Here is a 19,711-nt window from a genome sequence, read left to right on the forward strand (position 1 = left end):
TTCCAGGAACCCACTGCACCAGCAAGCCTGGAACAGCCACATCTGTGATGTTTTTGAACCAACACAGGCTCGTTTATTTTTCCTGTTGCCTCCCAGCACAACAGCCCCATCTGCCCTGCCACTGCCTCCCATCCCCCAGCTCTGGGCCACTTCTTCTTCCAGGAGGACCCTCTGCACTAACACTCACAGTGCCTTGCTCTCCTTAAAAAGCACCTCCCAGACAGAAAATAAAAAAGGTTCATTTTTGGCACACAATGGTTGCCTTCAGGGTGTATACCATGTGAAGGAAAAAAGGGCTGGTTTCACTTCTTTCCTATCTTCTTGTTACTCCTCTTAATATTCTTCCCTCATCTGCCTTTACACTGTCATAAGAAAAACAAGATCTCCTTCCTTTCTCCCTTAAGAGAAGTCTGGATTAATTTGGAGAAACCAAGCTGAAAGCCAAGTGGGCATGCATGGGTATGAGCAGTGGGAATATTTTCCTGTTAGGGAACAATTTTTATTAAAAGCACCCCAAGGGGTGGCTGTGGTGTGGGAGCAGTGGGTGCAGGTCTTGTGGGTGTCAGTTTGGGCCTGCTTCTCCTTGTGCTGTATATGGTATATATGATATATATGGTGGAGACTGTGGCTGAGGCAGTTTCATACCAGGCAACTTCACATCCTGATTTTATCCAGCTGTGCCTGATGGTTCCCAGCTTCAGCATTCCAAGTGCCAAGCAGTGACCAGCAGGTCTGAAGGTGGCCCATCACCATCATCAACCCCTCTCCAATGTCAGTTTGAAGCCAATGCAGCAAGATCATGGTAAAATTCCAGTGGAGAATTCAAAATACAGCTATTCCCAGTTTGGAGTGGTGGAAACTGTAGAAGTGCAAGGACCTAAATAAAGAGAAATATAGAGATATTTGTAACTGGCACTGTCTTTTACATACTGTACAGGAACAAGGGACATTTGGGGAAAGTTAATTAAAATTTAGTAAGAAAACACAATTCTTAGGACAGAATTCAGCATTACTTCCATCCTTGGCTGCTCAGTCCTGGTGAAGTGTGGCTGTGTGGGCACCCAAAGGGCTTTCACACCTTCCCAGCCCTGCTGTTCAGCATGGCAGAAAGGACTCTCCTTCCTTGCTCTGTAATCTTTAAGATAAACACTTTTCTACCCGTTTTCCCCCTTTCCTAGCAATGCACTTACTCACCATTATGAGCTTCTTTGGTTGGGCTATTTTCAGCCTTGGTAAAATGAATTTACATCCAAGGAAGCATCTTTTCTGCTGAATGGCTTGGCAGTGTGGCCTTGCTAGGGATGCTCTGCCACCCTGTTACTGATGCTAAAGCAATGTTAGCCACAGCAAAAGGCTCTCACACAGCCTGTTTGTGCCTTGATGTGCCCTGTGCTGAACTGAGAAATCAAGGACTTGCTTTGCTTCACCCTGCCCTCCCTGAGGGAGTGACACTCCCAAAAACATTCCTCATTCAGCAGTTTCCTCAAAATTCTGCCTCCAGGCCTCCTTTGCTGCGAGAGCTACAACAAACATCATCCTAATTTTGCAGCTGAGATGAAGCAGGCCTCTCCAACCAGGACTGCTTTATATGAACTGGCTCCTCTTGTCCCCTGGAAACACCATGGGGTAAAAACATCACCTTTTTGATCATCACATAATAGAAGGAGCAAAGTCAGGGACCAAGGGCTTTTTTATACACAGTGGGTGGCATTGCACAGAAAAAATAAAAAAGGGATTTTTTTTCTTTTCAAAATTTGCATGGATAAATTGAAAGCATGAGCCACCAGCTGTGGTCCCAGCATCCCCCTGACCATGCCCTGGCACCAAGCATGAGCAGCCAGGCACCAGCATCCATGGAGGAGATGATGCCAGAGCCAGCCAGGTCCTTGGGGCAGAGCTCTGTCCTGGGCAGGGGAAGGATGCATCCTGAGCAGATTGTTTCAGTGCAGCACAGTTTGAGTGCCTGCTAGATCAGCATGAGAGCCTGAGGTTTATTTTTTTATGCAAACCCCCTGGTTTGCATGGAGAGCTGCCCCAGGTGGCACGGAGATAAATATGAGCTGCTTCCCAAAACCATTTCCTGCACCTTCCCTGCTCCCCACTGGCCTTCAGCTGGTGTTCAAAGAGCCACAGTGCTACTCTTTGAATCACTTCTGCCTGTAAGGCTGTGGTCAGCATCTCAGAGGGTTTAACTCTGGAGCTGTGCTGATTTCTATCAGCAGAGAACATGGTTCTTTAGGGGTTTATCAATGAGAGAAGATACGTGCTAAGGAGCACATTTGTTTCCACTTCTGTATCTGAAAAGCAACGATTCTTGTTTGGGGAGAAAGTCTAAAGCCCTGTTGGCAGCTCTCTCCTAATGCATAAAATAACATTTTCTTTTTTCTAACCATAAGAAAATGGTTTTTATTTCCTCTTTCTCCACACAACTGAAAATGTGAATTAATGACTCATTTCCTATACTCTTGACTGAAAAGTCCAAAAGTTGGGGGTTTTTTTGGCTTTATCCTGCGTGCCCAGCTCTCACAGCAGGGACAATGAAATGGCATCCCCCCCGATCTGCTCCCCAAGGGAGGCAGGGCTGCAAGTGCTGCCCATGCACTCATTAACTCACACTACAGGAAAAGCCCTGCTGCTGCTGCTGCTATATAGAATTGCAGAACTCTGGAATTACTGTGTCTACAGCCCCAGGAAACTGTGCTGGGCTTTGGCTCAACAAGGATCAGCGTTTCTTTATAGACCCCATCAAGTTTTCCCAATGTTTTAGAACATTTCTAAGGAATGGAACTTTAGTACCTCAAGGGTACCTGATGCAGGCTCCAACAGGGCTGATGCAGAATAACTGTTCTATTAGAAATGACACAACCAAGAGCATTTATTAAAAAATCATTGGATTCTGGATATCTAAAACCTGTGGCTGCTTTAATGATTTAGTCCTTCCTCAGAGAGAAAAGCAGTACAGCTGGTGCAATGGTGCAACATCATTATATTTATATTAATTTATATCAGAGAGACAGAAAAAAAACCACCCATCTGAAAGTTTTCATACTCCCATAAAATCTGAGACCAAGTTTGTGAGCTAAGCCAGAAATCTCCATTTTCACAGCCTGTTCATGGGGCCTTTCTGCTGTGAGAGCTGTGCTGAGGTTTCTCCCCAGGGTGGGGATGTGCTACCAGCCCTACAGGACCCTGCCCTACACATTGGCTGCTGCAAAGCTGTGCTAAATGAAGGAGTCTTTTAGATTCAGAGAGGCTTTTGTGCTGCAGCCCAGCACAAGCCTTGTGAGCAGGTCTGTGGGTGTCCTTCTTCTCCACCATTCTGGCTTTAATAGTTTTTCACAAGAAATATTTGCTTTTCTGCTCCCTTGGATGGATTGGCAGGCCCTAGTGAGCTGTGGATGCAATTTAGCAAAGCTCAGTTTGTAGGGCAGAAATGGTTCTGTGGAAGGCAATGAGGGAAGTGTGGGAAAGGGGAAGGAAGGCACAGAGGTGCACAGCCCACAGCCTCTGAGCATGAAAAAGCCAAAGATGAAATTGTAAGAACTTGCAGAGGTCTCAGAAACAGCCAGAAGAGAATTTCTGCTTCTCCCAGTTAGCTTTTGGGAATTGTCAGGTTATTGGCTGATATTAAACTGCTGTTGTTAGCTCCCAAACAGGCTCCAGGAGCTGTGGCAGGAATGGTAGAGCTGAAAAGCTGCTCTGACACACCTGAGAGCTTTGCACACAGGTTTGATGCTGCAGGAGAAGCCACAGAGAAGCAGCAGTGCCAAGGGTGAGCCTTTGCTCCAGAGTGGTGTGGCTGGCCTTGCTCTAAGGAGCAGCCACTGCAAGACCCCAAAGTGAGGGGCTCAGCCCACACCTGACCCCATGGGAGTGACAAACCCCTGTGAGATGTCCAAGATGCCAGGCAAGCATCACAACATGGAGCAAGCTCACACCCAGACACTGATGTGCTCCCAAAACCCTGTAGCTGTGGCCAGCCCCTGGCCAGCCTAAGCCAGAAGCTCTGACACTGCTCTTGAAGGCTGCAAAAGAGGTCCAGGACACATTCCCTTAGCAAATTTGCTTTGGCAGCCTCTTCCAGCACAGCACCAACTTCTGGGATGTAGCCATTGCTTAGCTGGCCTTCATTACCTACCTGGGCATGGGGATTTCTGGGCATGGGGACTTGTGACTCCCTCTGTTTCCTCTCTCACCCCTCTCCAGGGCAGAGGTTGGTTCCACACACACCTAACCTCCCTGATCAAGCACAGAGGACCAAATCAATCACTTTAGACTGAAAATATGCTTTGCTTTCTTGCTTTTCCTGCCTTTTTTTTTTTTTTTGGCTTACATACCACTGCACCAGGAATCACCTTTGTAGCACATTCACCCTCAACCTAGAGGACAGGTCAGTTCCCAGAGTCTTTGGATCTCCAGCTGTGGAAATAAATTGGATTATTGGAGCATTCATTTACATCACATAGCACAGTACCATGTAAATCTGCTCCCTTCTCCCCTGTTACATTCATATTTTCTGAAAAATCCTTTTGCTTAGTATTTTCTCTTGGGAAGCTAAGAAGCCTCAGAGAAAAAGGAAGACAAATTTTTATCTCATTTGTGTCTCTTGTGTTGCGCTCACATGTAAAATGTGTTTAGAGATTGTTTATCCAGCTGGTGATTGTTTCATTGGTTTCTGCTGTAAATTATTTTGACTTATTGGCCAATCAGGATCAAGCTGTGTCAGGACTCTGGAGAGGGTCATAAGTTTTCATTATTATCTTTTTGGCCTTCTGTCTGTATCCCTTCTGTATTCTTCAGTATAGTATAGTACTCTTTAATGTAATATAGTATCATAAAATAATAAATTAGCCTTCTGAAAACATGGAGTCAGATTCATCATTCCTGCCTTCCTACCACAGAACACCCCACAAACACAACACTCCTCATTCCCCCTTGGGAATGAATCCTGGAGAAGGTGTGAGGTTCCTGCAGGGGGGTTTTGGCTCTCCAGGGTGGGTGGGCTGTGTTCCCTCTGTGTTCCCTGGGATTCCTCTATTTCAGAACCAAGCTCTTGCATAACTGTGCACGGAGCCCTGCACACATCCATAAACCATCCCCTCCCACACACCCCAGGCACAGCTAAAACACACAGGCTGTAACAAAGAGCCACCTCACACTACCCTAGGGCTACATAACTGCAAGGATATTGGCAATAACACATATTTTATGCTTGCTTTTTAATTTTTTCATGTCAGAGTACCAAACCTGGAATAATTAGGTTTATATGCAACTTGCAGGAAATGTGGCTGTTGGAAAAGCTCAGCTCAGTAATTAGAAATTCATCACTGCAATATGTACTGTGTCATTGTCTACAACAAGATCCAGTTCAATAAAAATACCCAGCAAGGTCAAACTACACACAAACATTGCTTGGATTGAATTAACCACCTCTCTAATTTCAGTCTTCATTTTTACCCTTATATTCCATTCTAGTAACTCTCTGTCCCTCACTTTCATTTCTCCTCTACAATCCCTCTTAAACCTAATGAACATCATCAGAATTTCAAACTACAGGAATTTACTGAAATGTGACATTTCACAAAATTCAGCCTGTAGTTACTGAAGTACTAAATAATTGTCCTAATTTTCCCCAAATCCCCAAATAAATTATATTTATTTATGCCACAAGATTGTCTTTAACTAGGAAAAAAAAATCAATAGACCTGAATACCATTGTAAGAAAAATCATCAAATAGGAAGAAAATTGTATAGGCTAGGATCTAAATGTCATAAATTGTACTTTAATTAGTGTGGAAACCCAACATTCTGAAGATAGCAGGTATGATATTCTCTCCTTATCTCCTCTTAACAGTATTTTGGGTTTCTTACTTAAAGATGTCTTTCACTTTATTGATGGCAAAACGTATCCAAACTGGGAGAATTGCCTTTAATTAGGAGAAGCAAGTGCTGGATCTATGAATGGAAGCATTTGTAGGAAGCATGCAGCCAGGATTATCCTATTTAACAAGCTGTTGGAGTGTCTTGGTTTGGAAAGACAGGAGTCTGCTAAGGAAGGCAGGAGCCTCCCCTGAAATGGAGAATGTAAACCCTCCCCACCCCTCTGAATTGCTGTAAATTTTAAATTAAGGGGCTCTCAGGCAGAAAATATGGGAGCAGGAAATAACAGTTCTTTAATAGGGAAAGGGGAAAAAATAAAAGGATAAAATAAACAGTGCAGTACACTAGAACAACACTGCCAGAGTCAGAACCCAACCTGACACCCTGTGGATCAGGGTGTTGGTAGCAGTCCCATTGGAAATGTGGCTGCAGCCCTCCTGAAGTGCCAGGTGTGGTTCTGTTGGAGCAAGGGGGATCTGTAGAGAAGGATGTATTCTTCCTCTGAAGATCCAGTGGAACAAGAGGCAGCTGCTGTTCCTCTGGGGAATCCCATGGAGAAAGCCATGCTGGTGTTTCAAAAACCTCTGGATTATATCTGGGGAGCAATGCTTGGCTCCTCCCTCTGGGCGGAGCATCTCACAATGGGATGTTATAGTTCTTATCAGTCATGCAGTGACATTCAATAGTCTGTTATCATTCAATAGTCTGTTATCAGCAGATGTCCCCTCCCTCCCGAGGGAGGAGTGATTGTGGTCACTCAAAGAGAGAGATGAGGCAAACTGCCCACCTGACAAAGGTAATCTGCCATACAGATGGGAATTGAAAACATCTTGCATTGCAATCTGGAACATGGAGGCTCATGGAAAACGCTGTGAAATGTTATGGGGCTGAGCACCAGCTCTGTGCACACAGGCCTGGGGGCAGAATGATGGATGCAACTCCAGTGGGAGACAGGGAAGGGAGAAAGGTGTGTCCAGATTTGAGATGCAAAACACACCCCACATTTTAACCTCAAGGGCTTTTGTGACTGCTCTGTCTCCATCTGTGCCCACAAGTGGCCCATTTTTATCAATTTTGACAGCTAGAAACCAAATACATCAAACAGCTGCACATTTTGTGACAAACAGTGGTTGGGTAGAGGAAAAGGAGAGCGTGGAACCAGTGCCTCTCCTAATGAGCAGCACTGTAAGGGCAGCAGGTTCTGCTTGTCCTTCCAGCTGACCAGAGAGCCCTGGAGAGCCCAGGCACAGCTCCAAATTATCCACAGGAGGCTGAGCCTTGCCCATGGCTGAGGGACACAGAGAGAAGTCTGAGGGTGAGCTCAATGCAGGGCACTCTGTGTAGGCACAGAGGATGTGAAGTTTGGAAACCAGAATTTGTTTTCCTACTATTTGCAGAAGAATTTACTGGGCTTATTTGTTTTATCCTCTGCTTTGGCTCCTTCTGGTCCCTTTGCTACAGGGACACTCAGTCCTGCAGTTCTTGCCCATGAAGATGCTCTCCCTGCCCACTCAGGGTTTCCCTGGGTGCAAGGCATGTGCTGCAAGTCCTGACTCCCATAAAGGGATACCACAGGTGATAAAAGCAAGCTACAAAGGGATATCCCATTAGGGAAGATCTCCTTTTCCCAGGTTTTAGCTGTGGTTTTCAGCCCATCACCCCGGAGTCCCTGGAGGTCATGGATGCAATCTCAGATGCCTGTAAGGGGTGACCAAGGCAAGCAGCACCAATGCCTCATCTGAGCTACTGCCCTTCTGCTGGAAAGGCTTCTGGGATTGAGAAAGGCTGAAAGCCACTATTTCCCCATCTTTTACAGCAGCCTTTTCCAGCCTGAATCTCTGTGTAACACACTCATCCTGGCACTGAGCCTCCTCCCTTTCTTCATGCTCCTTGCAGCCTCAAGAAGGGTGGTGAGGAGGCTCCTGCTGCTGAGGGAGACTGTCACCCTAATTTTTTAAGATTTTTTTAAACTTTCTGATGTTTACATTATTGTAATGAACTTTCTCACACACTTTCTGTATGGGAGAAATATATATTTCAAACAAGTAACTTATTGTTTTGCATTTTTTTAATAGAAAAAGAGAAATTTAATAAACTGTTCGTTTGTCCAGTGTCATTGGAGAGGCGGCACTTTCACCCTCCAATCCCCTGTCACTTTTAAAAATCTATATAAATGTTAGAGTCAAAAAATAAACTTCCCTTTCCCACCTTAAGAACAACAGTGTGTGCACATGGTGTTATCTCATGTCCTACGGTGACAGGAGTGCAGCGGGCACAGAGCCCAGGGAGGACCTTCTGACACATGGGAAGTCACAAGTCCTTGCTGAAGATGCTCCAGCAGCAGCAGCAGCAGCCCAGGATGCTGTTCCCAGCTCCAGAGGTTCCCAGCAGCTGGTTGATGCCATTCCAAACAGAAACCTGCTTCTCCAGCCATAAATGTCAGACACCAGACTGATGGCTACACGTGGCAGTTGCAGGTGTCTGCAACAACTCAGGTTAATTAATTTCAGGGCTGAGTCCTGTTTTTTCCCCATATTAAATTTAAAGAAGGCTTTGCAACCATGAAGTCAATACAGCCCTGATCTCCTGACACATGAAAGCTGTAGGCTGAATAACTTATTAGCACCCTCAGTAATGAAAAACACTTCAATATTTAGGACTAATGCAGATTTCTTACTGAAAAAAAAAAATGTGAACAGCATTTGCAGCCATGTGCTCAAGGTAATAATTAAGGAGAATTATCTTTGCTATATGTATTAAAACAATATAATTAAAGATTGTGTGTCCATATAAAGAGAAGCAGATAATCTTTTGCTTAGGAAATTAACAGCAACTGCAGTAACTGTTCCCATACCTGGGAGAATCTCAGGCTGAATAAGAAAAATGGGTACCAGATGCCCAAATATTACATACCAGTTTCTGTTCTCCCCCTTGAGACCCCAGTGTGGAGCAAAATCCATCCTTGGGCAGCGCTCCAATTTCCTCCTCAAATGCACATGGCAGAGGCTGTGTGCAGTGAGGGTCTCAGATGTTCATGGATTTATGAAAAAATTCTATTTTAGGAAAAAAGTCTATGAAAATCCCTTTTTCTTAAAATACCAGGGGAAATGCTGATCATGATCTGAAGAGCCAGATGTAAAAAACTGGTTCTGTTACTGATTGCCAAGGTATTTAAGATGTCGAATATTTTATTTAGAAATCCATGGTGCTTCTCTAATGTCTTAGCCGGTAAATAAATCACAGGCACTGGAAGGAGCCATCATCAATCACTGCTTAGGGCTATACGGGCCTGACTGGTGAAAAAGCAGCAATTAGCACTCATTAGCACTTATTTCCAAGTCTTCTCCATGAAAAAGGGTCATCCAAAGCAAATTAAAAGTGTCCATGTAGAAGTTCTTTGACAGTTTAATGTTTCTGTCTCAAACTCATTTGCAGTTTACCTGCAAGGTAGCAGAATGTAGGCAGGGCCTGTGCAAGCTCGAATTTGGGGGTTTATTTCTGTAGTGACTCATCAAAGAAATTTGTGCTGAGGGTGTTCCTGCCCTCAGGGCATTTGCAATACTCATTTCTCATGGGTTCATTACCCACTGCTGCAGAAACCACTACTGCAGCTTTTCCTTCGGGAAGGGGCTTCCAGAGCATCTCACCCCATCGAGCTGCCTGTTTGAAAATATTGAAAATGTTTAAGAAAGCTCTTGATCAAATTAGGTTAAAAACGAAGATCCATGGTGTATGATTCCATCATACTTTTTTTTTGCTGTTGTTGTTCCTTTCTGGGGGTATTCACACTCCAAAGTCTCGAAGACATCTTTGATGAAAAATCTTTTCCTTAGGATTTTTCCTCCTGAGAAGGTGAGAGGCCTCAGGAACAAAATGTAAACAATGGTTATGTGCTGCTGTGGAATGCAACAGGTGCATCTGTGATTGGTCTCATGTGGTTGTTTTTAATTAATGGCCAATCACAGTCAGCTGGCTTGGACAGAGAGTCCGAGACACAAGCCTTTGTTATCATTCTTTCTTATTCTATTCTATTCTATTCTATTCTATTCTATTCTATTCTATTCTATTCTATTCTATTCTATTCTATTCTATTCTATTCTTAGCCAGCCTTCTGATGAAATCCTTTCTTCTATTCTTTTAGTATAGTTTTAATGTAATATATATCATAAAATAATAAATCAGCCTTCTGAAACATGGAGTCAGATCCTCATCTCTTCCCTCATCCTCAGACCCCTGTGAACACTGGCACACTCCAAAGAGCACCAAACCCCAAAGGGCAAAACCACTTTGAGACAGAGCGAGCCCTTTCAGACACTTCCCTCCCTCCACGTGCATGATCCCATCCTGCAGCTCCTTTTCAAAAGATCTGCTACCCCTTTCCCAGGTGTATGGGAGTCCAAAGGATACCAGATGAGCTTTCTTCCCCTTGCTGTGAGAAGAGAGAGAGAAAAACCTGTCTCCAGGCGCTCAGAATCTGTCACCAAGCCCACCAGGTCTTTTTGCAGCTCAGTGATGCCAATCAAATGGTTTCTATGAGAGACAAACTGCTATTCCTGGACTCTGACTTCTTGCTGTGGATCACTGCCTCCGGGAAAAGGGAGAAAACCCAGATCCAAACCCAGGGCTGGAGCTGAATTTCCCTTCCTCTTCAGCCCTGTGCACTGAGAAGGGCTGAACGTTCACATCCCAAAAAGAGATGAGAAAGCACTGAGGGCTTCACCCGGAATCAGTGAAATCAAGCATGGATACCACTTTGAAAGGGCACGTGGCATCCCCAGGTGAGATCTGAAATTTGGGGAGGGTTACCTCACTGGATAAGGCCAAAACTTTCACACCACATGGAAAGGGAGGGAATAGGATGAGGAAGGGTCTCAAGTCAGACTGAGCATAACCAGCATTATTCCTGCAAATTCCCCAGACTCTCTTGTAGCTTGCCTTAGGCCTGGGATCATTTTCTCCTCTGAGGGCTCTCCCTGCTCATCTTTGCTATGTATTGGCTGATTTCTTTTAGGAACAGCACAGAGCTCAGCCCCTTTTCCCATGGTGAAGAAGCCTGATTTTGCCTTTTCTAATAAATCCCATTTTCTTGTGATAACAATGAACTATCCCATGAGCAAAAATCTCCCAGAAAAAAGAATCCTTCCTGACCCTGGGCCCAGGGCACAAGTGGCAGGAGTGTGCTGAAAGAGCAGCAGGCAATAATTAGCCAAAACACCCATTCGAGGGCCTAAGCAGTCCTGGATGGGAAGAAACACGAATTTATGGAACATCAGGGACTGGAGGCAGCTCTTAGTACATTCCTGACCCCAGAACCAGGACACAAGGGACATCTTGCTGTCACAGCAGCAATAACTTGGAGAACACAGCCAGAGAAAGCAGGTTTGCCCCTTTCTACCCTGCATAGGCCTCCAAAGATGGTATCACAGGCCAAGTTGTTCCTTCTGGGATTAGAGCCTGACATCCAGTGCAGTTAGAAAAACATGTTTCATGATTGCAGTTGTTTTTTCTAAGCAATTTGAGTTCAAAGCTGTCCACCATTTCTAGGGTGCTCCTTGGAGAAATGTCTGGCACTGCAGCATCTCTCCTGTGAGGAAAGGCAGGGAGAGCTGGGAGGGATCCATGTACAGAAGAGAAGGCTCAGGGGGATCTTCTGAATCTACACAACTGTGGAAAGTGAAATATGAGTGAACAATGAGTTCTAGCAGCCAGGAGAGCCAGCCACATGCTGGGATCCATCAGGCACCACTCAGGTAAGGGAGGGGATGGATTGTCCTGCTCTGCTCTCAACTGGGGCAGCCTCACTGCAGTCCTGGGGGCAGTTTTGGGCACCACAATGTGAGCAGGACATCAAACTATTCAAGTGTGTCCAGAGGAGGGTGACTAAGATGGGGAAAGGTCTCAAGGGTGTTAGGAAAATTAATCTACAAACCCCAGAGGTTTATGTCCAAAAAGGAGACAGAGGAGTCCTTTCTGCATTTGAGTAAAGGGAGAGGCCATGGGACAGTCCCCTGAGATCTCTCCAATTTTTGGAGGATGCAGCCTCCTTTTTATCCCAATTTCCCAGCTACATTTCCCTTCTCTCTTTCCCCATTGGCTGAGGTACTCGAGAGGTTCAGACTTCCCAAAACACCTGATACCAAAGATTTCCCTCTAATGTATAACCCTCCCTTTTAATTTTTAATTCTTATGGAATTTAGGGTTTTTTTCTTCCCTACTGTTTCTTTCATCTCTCAGTGTCTAATTTCATTTATCAGCAAACCAAAAGTTTATTTGTAAAAGCAAATATCTTTTCCCATTCATCAACCAGTGGAATCCTTCCCATTGTTTCTTTTATCTTCCAGAGCTAGTTTTATCTACCAGCAGACCCACAGCTTGTATTTAAAGACAAATCTGCTATTCCTCTCAAGGGCAACACTTGTGAGGAGCAGCTGAGGTCACTTGGTTTGTTCAGCCTGGAGGAGACTGAAGAGAGACATCTCTCAGGGGGGGAGGTGGAGGTGCTGGTGTCCCCTCTGGTGACCAGCAGCAGGACAGGGGGCCATGGGGCATTCCCCTGGGATCTCTACAATTCTTGGAGGATGCAGCCTCCTTTTTATCCCAATTTCCCAGCCACATTTCCCTTCTGGGGATGCTGTCCAGCCTGAACTCTGAGAAAAGGTTCTCCACTGAGGAGGTGGCTGGGCACTGGCAGAGGCTCCCTGGGGAAATGGTCACAGCACCAAGGCTGGCAGCATTCAAGGAGGGTCTGCATGATGCTCTCAGTCACACAGTTAACTTTAGGTAGCCCTGTGAGGAGCAGGGAGCCAGGCTCAATGATCCTTATGAATCCCTTCTGACTTGAATTATTCTGTGATTCTTTATTCACTCTTGGGCACTCTCCAATGACCCAGGTATTTCTTGCAACATTGTGCCTAAAGCGACACATCTCACTGCACCATCCTCTCATCAAACAAAATAATCTCTCATTTTTTCCACCCCTCTCTCCTGCTAGCCCAGAATGACACCTGCCTTTATCCTCCCCCAACAGCTTATTATCACCTTGCATTTAATGGTCTCTACTGTAACTTATCCACTCCCACTGCACTGCTGCTCTGCCAGCTCTCACCCATTTCTACTCGAATGTCTGATTTCTCCTCCTAACTACAGCTCTTTGCACTCGCCTTTATCAAATTTCTTCTCGTTATTTCAGGCCATTTTTCCTGTCTATTATGGCCATTTCAAATTCTGATACAAACCTCCAAAGTGCCTGAGTGTATTCTCAAGTCACTGCCAGCCATAGATTTTTATACAGGCTATTTATTTCACTGCTCCAGCCATTAACAAAGATATGGAAAAATACAGACCCTGAAATAAAATGTATAGGGGTCTCACAATGCCCTCTCTGCCTTTATACCAAGAGTTATTTTTCTGCTAAATTGTGTTAATTTGCTTCATTTCTTCTTTTCCTTGAAAAAGGGAAAAAAAGTATAGCGAGGCAAAGAAAACATTTAACAGCATCAGTTTTCTCTGAATCATCTGTCATTTTTCCCCATCCTCTCATTTTTTCTCACTTAATCATGTGTCTTTCCTTCAGATTTCCGCAGTTTTCATTTTGATTGATCCTTAGAAGCCCTTGCTGTGCCATTTTCCCTTCACATTAGGACACTGCTGATGGGCCATTATAAAAGCACCTCTCTTCAGTTATCCCACCCACCTCTCCCAAATGGATCCAGGCATCAACACCCACACTTACCAAAACTGCTTTTTGAGGTCCTTATTCTGCTTCTCTCATCTCCCTGCTGTCTCCAGAGCACCAAATGCCAACTCCACGGCCACTTCCACCTGAATTACTTCTGACTTTTAAAGTTTTAAGCTTCAAATAAGCCTGACTGCAACCCAGAACAGTTAACTCCAGAATAACAACACCCTGTACCTCCTGAAATGCAAACAGTCCTCTTGAAAAAATTCTATTAACTCTCTGTCTTTTCAAGTCTTCCTATGTTAGGCACTTTCCCAACAAATTCTCAAGTGTTGTTTGGAAATGCTGGTGGATGAAAAACTGAGCCCAAGTGCCAGCCATATGCACTTCCAGCCCAGAGAGCCAAACGTGTGCTGGGCTGCATCCCCAGCACTGTGGGCAGCAGAGCAAGGCAGGGGTTCTGCCCCTCCTGCTCTGTTCTTGTGAGACCCCTCCTGCAGTGCTGCATCCAGCTCTGGGACCTGCTGGAGCAAAGCCAGAGGAGGGCCACAGAAATGATCCCATGGCTGGAACACCCATCCTCTGAGAAAAGGCTGAGGGAGGTGGGGAAAGCTCTGGGTAGACCATATTGTAGCCTTTCAGTACTTCAAAGGGGCTTAGAGTAAACACAGACTTTTACCAGGGGCTGTAGTGACAGGACAAAGGGCACCAGCTTTAAACTGTAAGAGGATCAGTTTAGACTGACATTAAGGAAGAAATTTTTCATGATGAAGTAGCTGAGGCACAGGAACAGGTGCTCAGAGAAGTTGTGGGTACCCCATTCCTGGAAGTGTTTGAGGACAAGAGGACATGGAACATTCCTTTCCAACCCAAACCATTCTGTGATTCCCAAGCTTTGGAAATACACTCTTGGTGCTCAGCACAGTGCTCCCAGCCCTTCCTGAGCAGCAGACAGGTCTGTGATGCAGTGCTGCCATTCATCTCCAAAGTCACTGAAATGCACATCAATCACTCCTGGCACTGAGCTCCTCCCGTGCATTCCTCACACTGCTTACAGACGTTTTAGCTTCACATGTTCCTTCTCTCTCCTGGATATTACAGTCCCAGCTCCCATGAATAATTCATTTACATCAATGAAGTGCTACAGTCTGTCAGGACACAGTTTCATAGCAGAAGCCAAGTCAGAACCCCAAATTTCAAGCCCCTCCACCAGCTGGATTTGAGCCCTAAAGACTAGAAATAAGAATTGATTTCTTTTTTCTCTTTTGGACAGTAATGCTGTTTAGGAGCCACAAACCTCTCCTGTAAGTTCAGCTGTAATTTGCAACCTTCCCTGAAGAAATGCCCTGAGCAGTCAGTGTTTATGACCAACCAGCCAAGCAACCTTTCCCCACAAGCTGCCAAAACACATCCTTGGCAGAAGCCTGGCCAGGTGCTCAGAGGGCCTTAGAGAAATCAGAACACCATTGATAGCCAGGTAGGATACCCACTGCTGCATTAGCTCACATGAAGAAAGGTAACAGGATGTTTGCCCTCCCCAAAAGAAAGAACCAAAAAACCCAAAACCAGACTCACTGTAGTGCCAATGCCATTATTATTACAAAATCCTGTAATAATATAAAACTGTTTAAGGGCTCTGTATCTTTGAGAAAGCTTCAAGATTACACCAGATACAGCAGTTATGGCAGCAAGTCTTATTTTGGCTCTAATATTAGGATTACCACAAGTTGGAGACTGTCTCTTTACAGAAGTCATCAAATTCAAATAGAGGACACTGTTCATTCAACATCCAGACAAGCTTTTGCTAAGGTAGATTTATTAAGTATCAGTGTTACCAAGTGTCCTTCACGAATCAAAAGCACCATGGTCTGTTTCTGTGTTACACTTCAGGTCCATCTTCTCTTGGCTAAAAAGATGTATTTTAGTTCAGTGTTATTTATTGAACTAATGTACAAAATGTAACATGTGTCCAAATACAACCAGAATTGATACTTCTGGCCTCTAAGGTTAAAATCAATGACCAGTTGCCAAGCTGATTTGACTATTTATGCTCACTAACAAACACCCTGTGCTCCTCTCTGGCCATCTGACACTTCACATTTGGAACAGTTTGTGAAAGCTGAACTCAGCCATGCACAAAGGTACAGAAGGATTTTTACAAAGGTTTGTGCCATGCATTACCCATCTCCACAGTGTCCCTGATCTGGTTTGGGGTCCTTTCACCTGGCAATGCTCACCTGAAAGCCTGAAAGCAGGAGTGTCTAAGGGTCTCTGTTGTTCAAATGAGCACCTGAACTGCATCTCACAGGGCACCTCTCCTCTGCACCCTGGACATGGGCAGCAGGTGAGTATGTAACAATGAGACAGGTGACATTTCTAGCCAAGGGTGTCAGATGTGGATTTTTACAATCTGTCATCAGCATCCAACAAGTGCTACTGATTTTACTGAGACTTGGACCTGGGTATTTCTCCCCTGCTTTTAGAGTTTAGGGGGTTTTTTAGGTATTATAGAGCACCACTCAAAAAAGTGCCTTTGTAAGAGGGAGGGAAAAGTGGATAGAGAGAGGTTTTAAAATTCAGCCCAGTATTATCCATGCTGCTGCTGCTACCAATTCTGATCTTAATATTTATCCAAACAAGAGGCTGAGGGATGAGGAAAGACCTGGACAACACTGGAGAAAGAAGACTCAAAAGAGAACAAACAGCATGGACAGTCTGAAGCCCAGAGGGACAGGAGCATTACTCCAAATCCTCAACTAAGCCAGGACATGTTCACAACTGCTGCTTATGGGGTTACAGGAATCCTGATCCCCACTATCCCTCAGGGAGATTAAACATCACAAGCATTGGCTGTGATACTCTGAGGACTTTTCCTTGGCACTCCTGGCAGAGCTGCAGCCCAGGAATTGAATCTCACTGCTGGAGCCATCAGACTAAGCCAGACTGCTGCAGGGTTTGGCAGGCACAGGATCTGTATAAAATGACTGCATGTTACCTCCCTCTGAAACTTCTGTTTGTCATCTAGATGAGACTGCAAGCATCTTCACACTGTGTTTTAAGCATATAATTAGGAATATATAGTATACAGTTGGCCCTTACTCAGCAAATGGTGATGATGTAATTAAATCCCATGAACAAGGACCTGAACAACTGGAAATTTGTATTTTCAAATTTCTGTATATGATGGCTAGAGGCAGAAACTGCTTTTATGATGAAATAGAAAGGTGTGATGTACTATTCAGTGTAAAATTGATCTGAAGCATTTTTAATCTACCAACATTAGCCCCCTCTGCTCCCCAAAGGGAAAATGTTAATTATCCTAGGAGATCAAAAGGACATATAGAGTGAAAATTCTTTTAGAAGAGGAATCTTTAACAGCCAAATAAAATTCACTGTTTGATTACCTGAAGTTGGGGAAAAAAGCAAAGTGCAGCTGATGTAGGTATTTAAACTGTAAGGATATGGCATTTTGGGGGACCTGATCCTGTAGATTATATTTTTATATTGGGGATTGTTTCTGTACCAGTTCTGAACATGGGGCCAGTATTTTTGCTCTGCTGCCTTTTAAGGTGCTTCACTAGGAGTTAGCCCAAAGGAAGCAGGACAAGTTCCTGCAACTCTAAACTGCAGTTCAGCTTGGCTGAGCAGCCCATGAATTCAGATTTCACAGAGGAGAAAAACTCCAGCCTACCCACCTAAAGGGACACTCCAGAGTGCACAGGCTCCCAACAAACTGGTCCCATCACCAAATATGTTCTGGTGAACATTCAGCAAAGACAGCTGAGAAAGTGGTAAATTAATTTGTGGAGTCCACATGGAAGAGGTGGGAAACTATGTTCCAGCTTTAAACTAAGACTTTGTTTTTAAAGACAATAATCTGTAGTTTAGAAGCATTTATGGATCCATTGGAAGTTCCAGGGCACCATCTGTGTAAAGGAAGAAGTGTGGTTAGATCATCACAATAGTTTAAATTATGGCTAGAAACTTTAAAACAAAGAGGAAAGCTTTCTTTATTTTTTTACACTTTGAGGTTCCTACCGATTTAGAGATATTTATACTCAAATTATCTCTCTGGTGCGGGTGAAAAATACTCATCCAAAATCCTGCAGTATGGGAGGATTAGGTATAGCCCAGCCCTGAGTTAATATCATCTAATTTGAATACAAAAAGCTATTGAGAAGCAGGTTCCAATGCTCCAAAGCTTCAATTCAGGGCAGACTGTTCTGACTCCAGGAGCTTTCATCTGTGATGTTTCATCAATGTGTGGATTCTCAATCTGCATAATCTTTAACTCGAGTAAGTTTTCATTCAAAACAGAAGCTAAATAAAGACATTAGGTAATAATTTAACAACTTAGCTCAGATTTAACATCCAAGAACAGATTGTAACCAAGCACCATTCCAATCTGACAGCAAAAGCAAGGCAAAGAAACACAAACAGCTTTAGACACACACACACAGAGTATCACATAACTGGTCTGAAATAGGAACCAGTTTCCAGGGGTTATGAGCTTCTTCAAATGTCCTTTTGTTTCAATGGGCATCTGCACACTCTTAATAAATTACTGATGTCATACAAACACCTATATCCAAAAGTCAGCTGGTGATTCACCTCAAACTGTCCTCCCCCACCTCCCAAACAACAGCAATTGGTAACAAGAGCTTCTGTTTCCCCAGATTTAGCCAAGCTTCCCTTTATACAAAAAAACATGAAGTACCAAACAAATACAGAATTTTAAGAGCTGAAAGAATAATTGCTTTCCTAAGAAACTCAGAGATATGACACAAAAGAAAGAAGACTGAGTCTGTATATAAAATTATAGGTTGATGTTAATTATGTAGATTAAAGTCACAGATGATGTCTAGTATGTAATCATGTTAAAAAAAACAGGTTTCAAGAAAGCTTTACTATGAAAATGAAATGAAATTTGGTGAAGTTAAATGAATTTCTTTTCACTTTAGCAACTGTGAAAATATTACTTTACTTTAAATGCATTCAGAATTTCAAATTCCCAATATGTAAGATTTCCAAACTTTAAGTAGTTTACTACAGCTATAGCTGTTCTCTGAAATGAAATATTAGTCCTTGTAACACAGAAAAAATCCCTTCTCCGTTTTTAATTTTTTTTTACATAAAGAGAAGTGCTCCCAAAACAAAATCAATTTACAATTTTAAAAGGTTACTACAGATAAAAAGGTACATTCCTTTTTCTTTGTGACTACATATGAAGCAAGACAGCGCCTAAATGCAGAGAATGCTCCGTGTTGTTACTGCACAAGCATTGTGTGTTGCCATATTTACACTGGGGAGTCCCAAGGCGTAGCTCAGTGGCATCAATGCTCACATTATGAGAAATGGAAAGCACTTGTTCAGCTGCACTCAGGCTGTTGCTTCTTTGCACCTGGAATCCAGTGAGAACTCACCCTGACCTTTCATGTTTCCCTGAAAAAGCTTCCCTACACTTTTCTATAAACCAACAGACACTGGGGATGAACAGCTCTTCAGGTCTTTCATTAACTATAAAAAGCAGGTTTTCTTTAAATCAATAGTTTAATAGTTATGCTAAATACAGATTTTGCCACATTTCTTGCTTGTAATTCAATGTAATGCTTCTGGGTACCTCAGTCATCCTCTTGCTGATTTCTTTTCTGTCAACAGAACAGGAGAGTTCAGAATGTTAGGACACAGTTATCTGAAGTAAGAGCACTAATAAATCATGTCAAGTGTTCCAGATACAATGGATTAGACAGTGACTGCATTTCTAAGTGATTTTTTGGAACAGTAAGAGATAATTTTTCAGCAAATGGAACAGAGCAATATCAACCCTCTCTCTCATCCTGAACTATAGGATTTTATTTCCAGTAAAGAACAAGATTTGCCTAGTCCATTAACTCATGGAATACACAAGAACCAGAAAACATCACAGTGCTGGCAAGAGTCAGTGATACAGATGCAGGTAACCTGCCCTCCCCTTCCATAACTTACTCATGTCCTCATGCCACTGTGCATTAAAAGAACAAAGAAAGCAGATTGAAAAAGGAACAACTCTATCATGGTTTTTCCTAATATATTTGTCTTGTAACTTTTAAAGAAAAAAGTTGAAAACATTAAAAGTTAAAAGCATTAGCTCCAGGCATTCAAAAAGCACATTTC

General features: G+C 43.6%; 1 protein-coding gene across 8 annotated transcripts in view; it reads right to left on the reverse strand.

The window, feature by feature from the left end:
• CDC123 (cell division cycle 123) overlaps positions 1-19,711 on the reverse strand; it is a 52,102-nt gene that overhangs the window by 1,530 nt on the left and 30,861 nt on the right. For 2 of the 8 annotated variants that reach the window (XM_071424114.1, XM_071424113.1), the window contains one exon: positions 17,544-19,206. In XM_071424114.1, coding sequence (XP_071280215.1) covers positions 19,180-19,206 — 27 coding nt within the window. In that variant the 3' untranslated portion in view covers positions 17,544-19,179. Of the gene's footprint in view, positions 1-645; positions 878-4,138; positions 4,420-6,256; positions 11,545-16,909; positions 17,485-17,543; positions 19,207-19,711 lie in introns of those variants that run through there. The other 6 variants (XR_011678738.1, XR_011678739.1, XR_011678740.1 and 3 more) reach the window with 6 other exon arrangements.

This window comes from Agelaius tricolor, unplaced genomic scaffold (genome assembly GCF_023055355.1).
Source record: "Agelaius tricolor isolate 1412-34295 unplaced genomic scaffold, bAgeTri1.0.p SCAF_3, whole genome shotgun sequence".
NCBI classification, from domain to species: Eukaryota; Metazoa; Chordata; class Aves; order Passeriformes; family Icteridae; genus Agelaius; species Agelaius tricolor.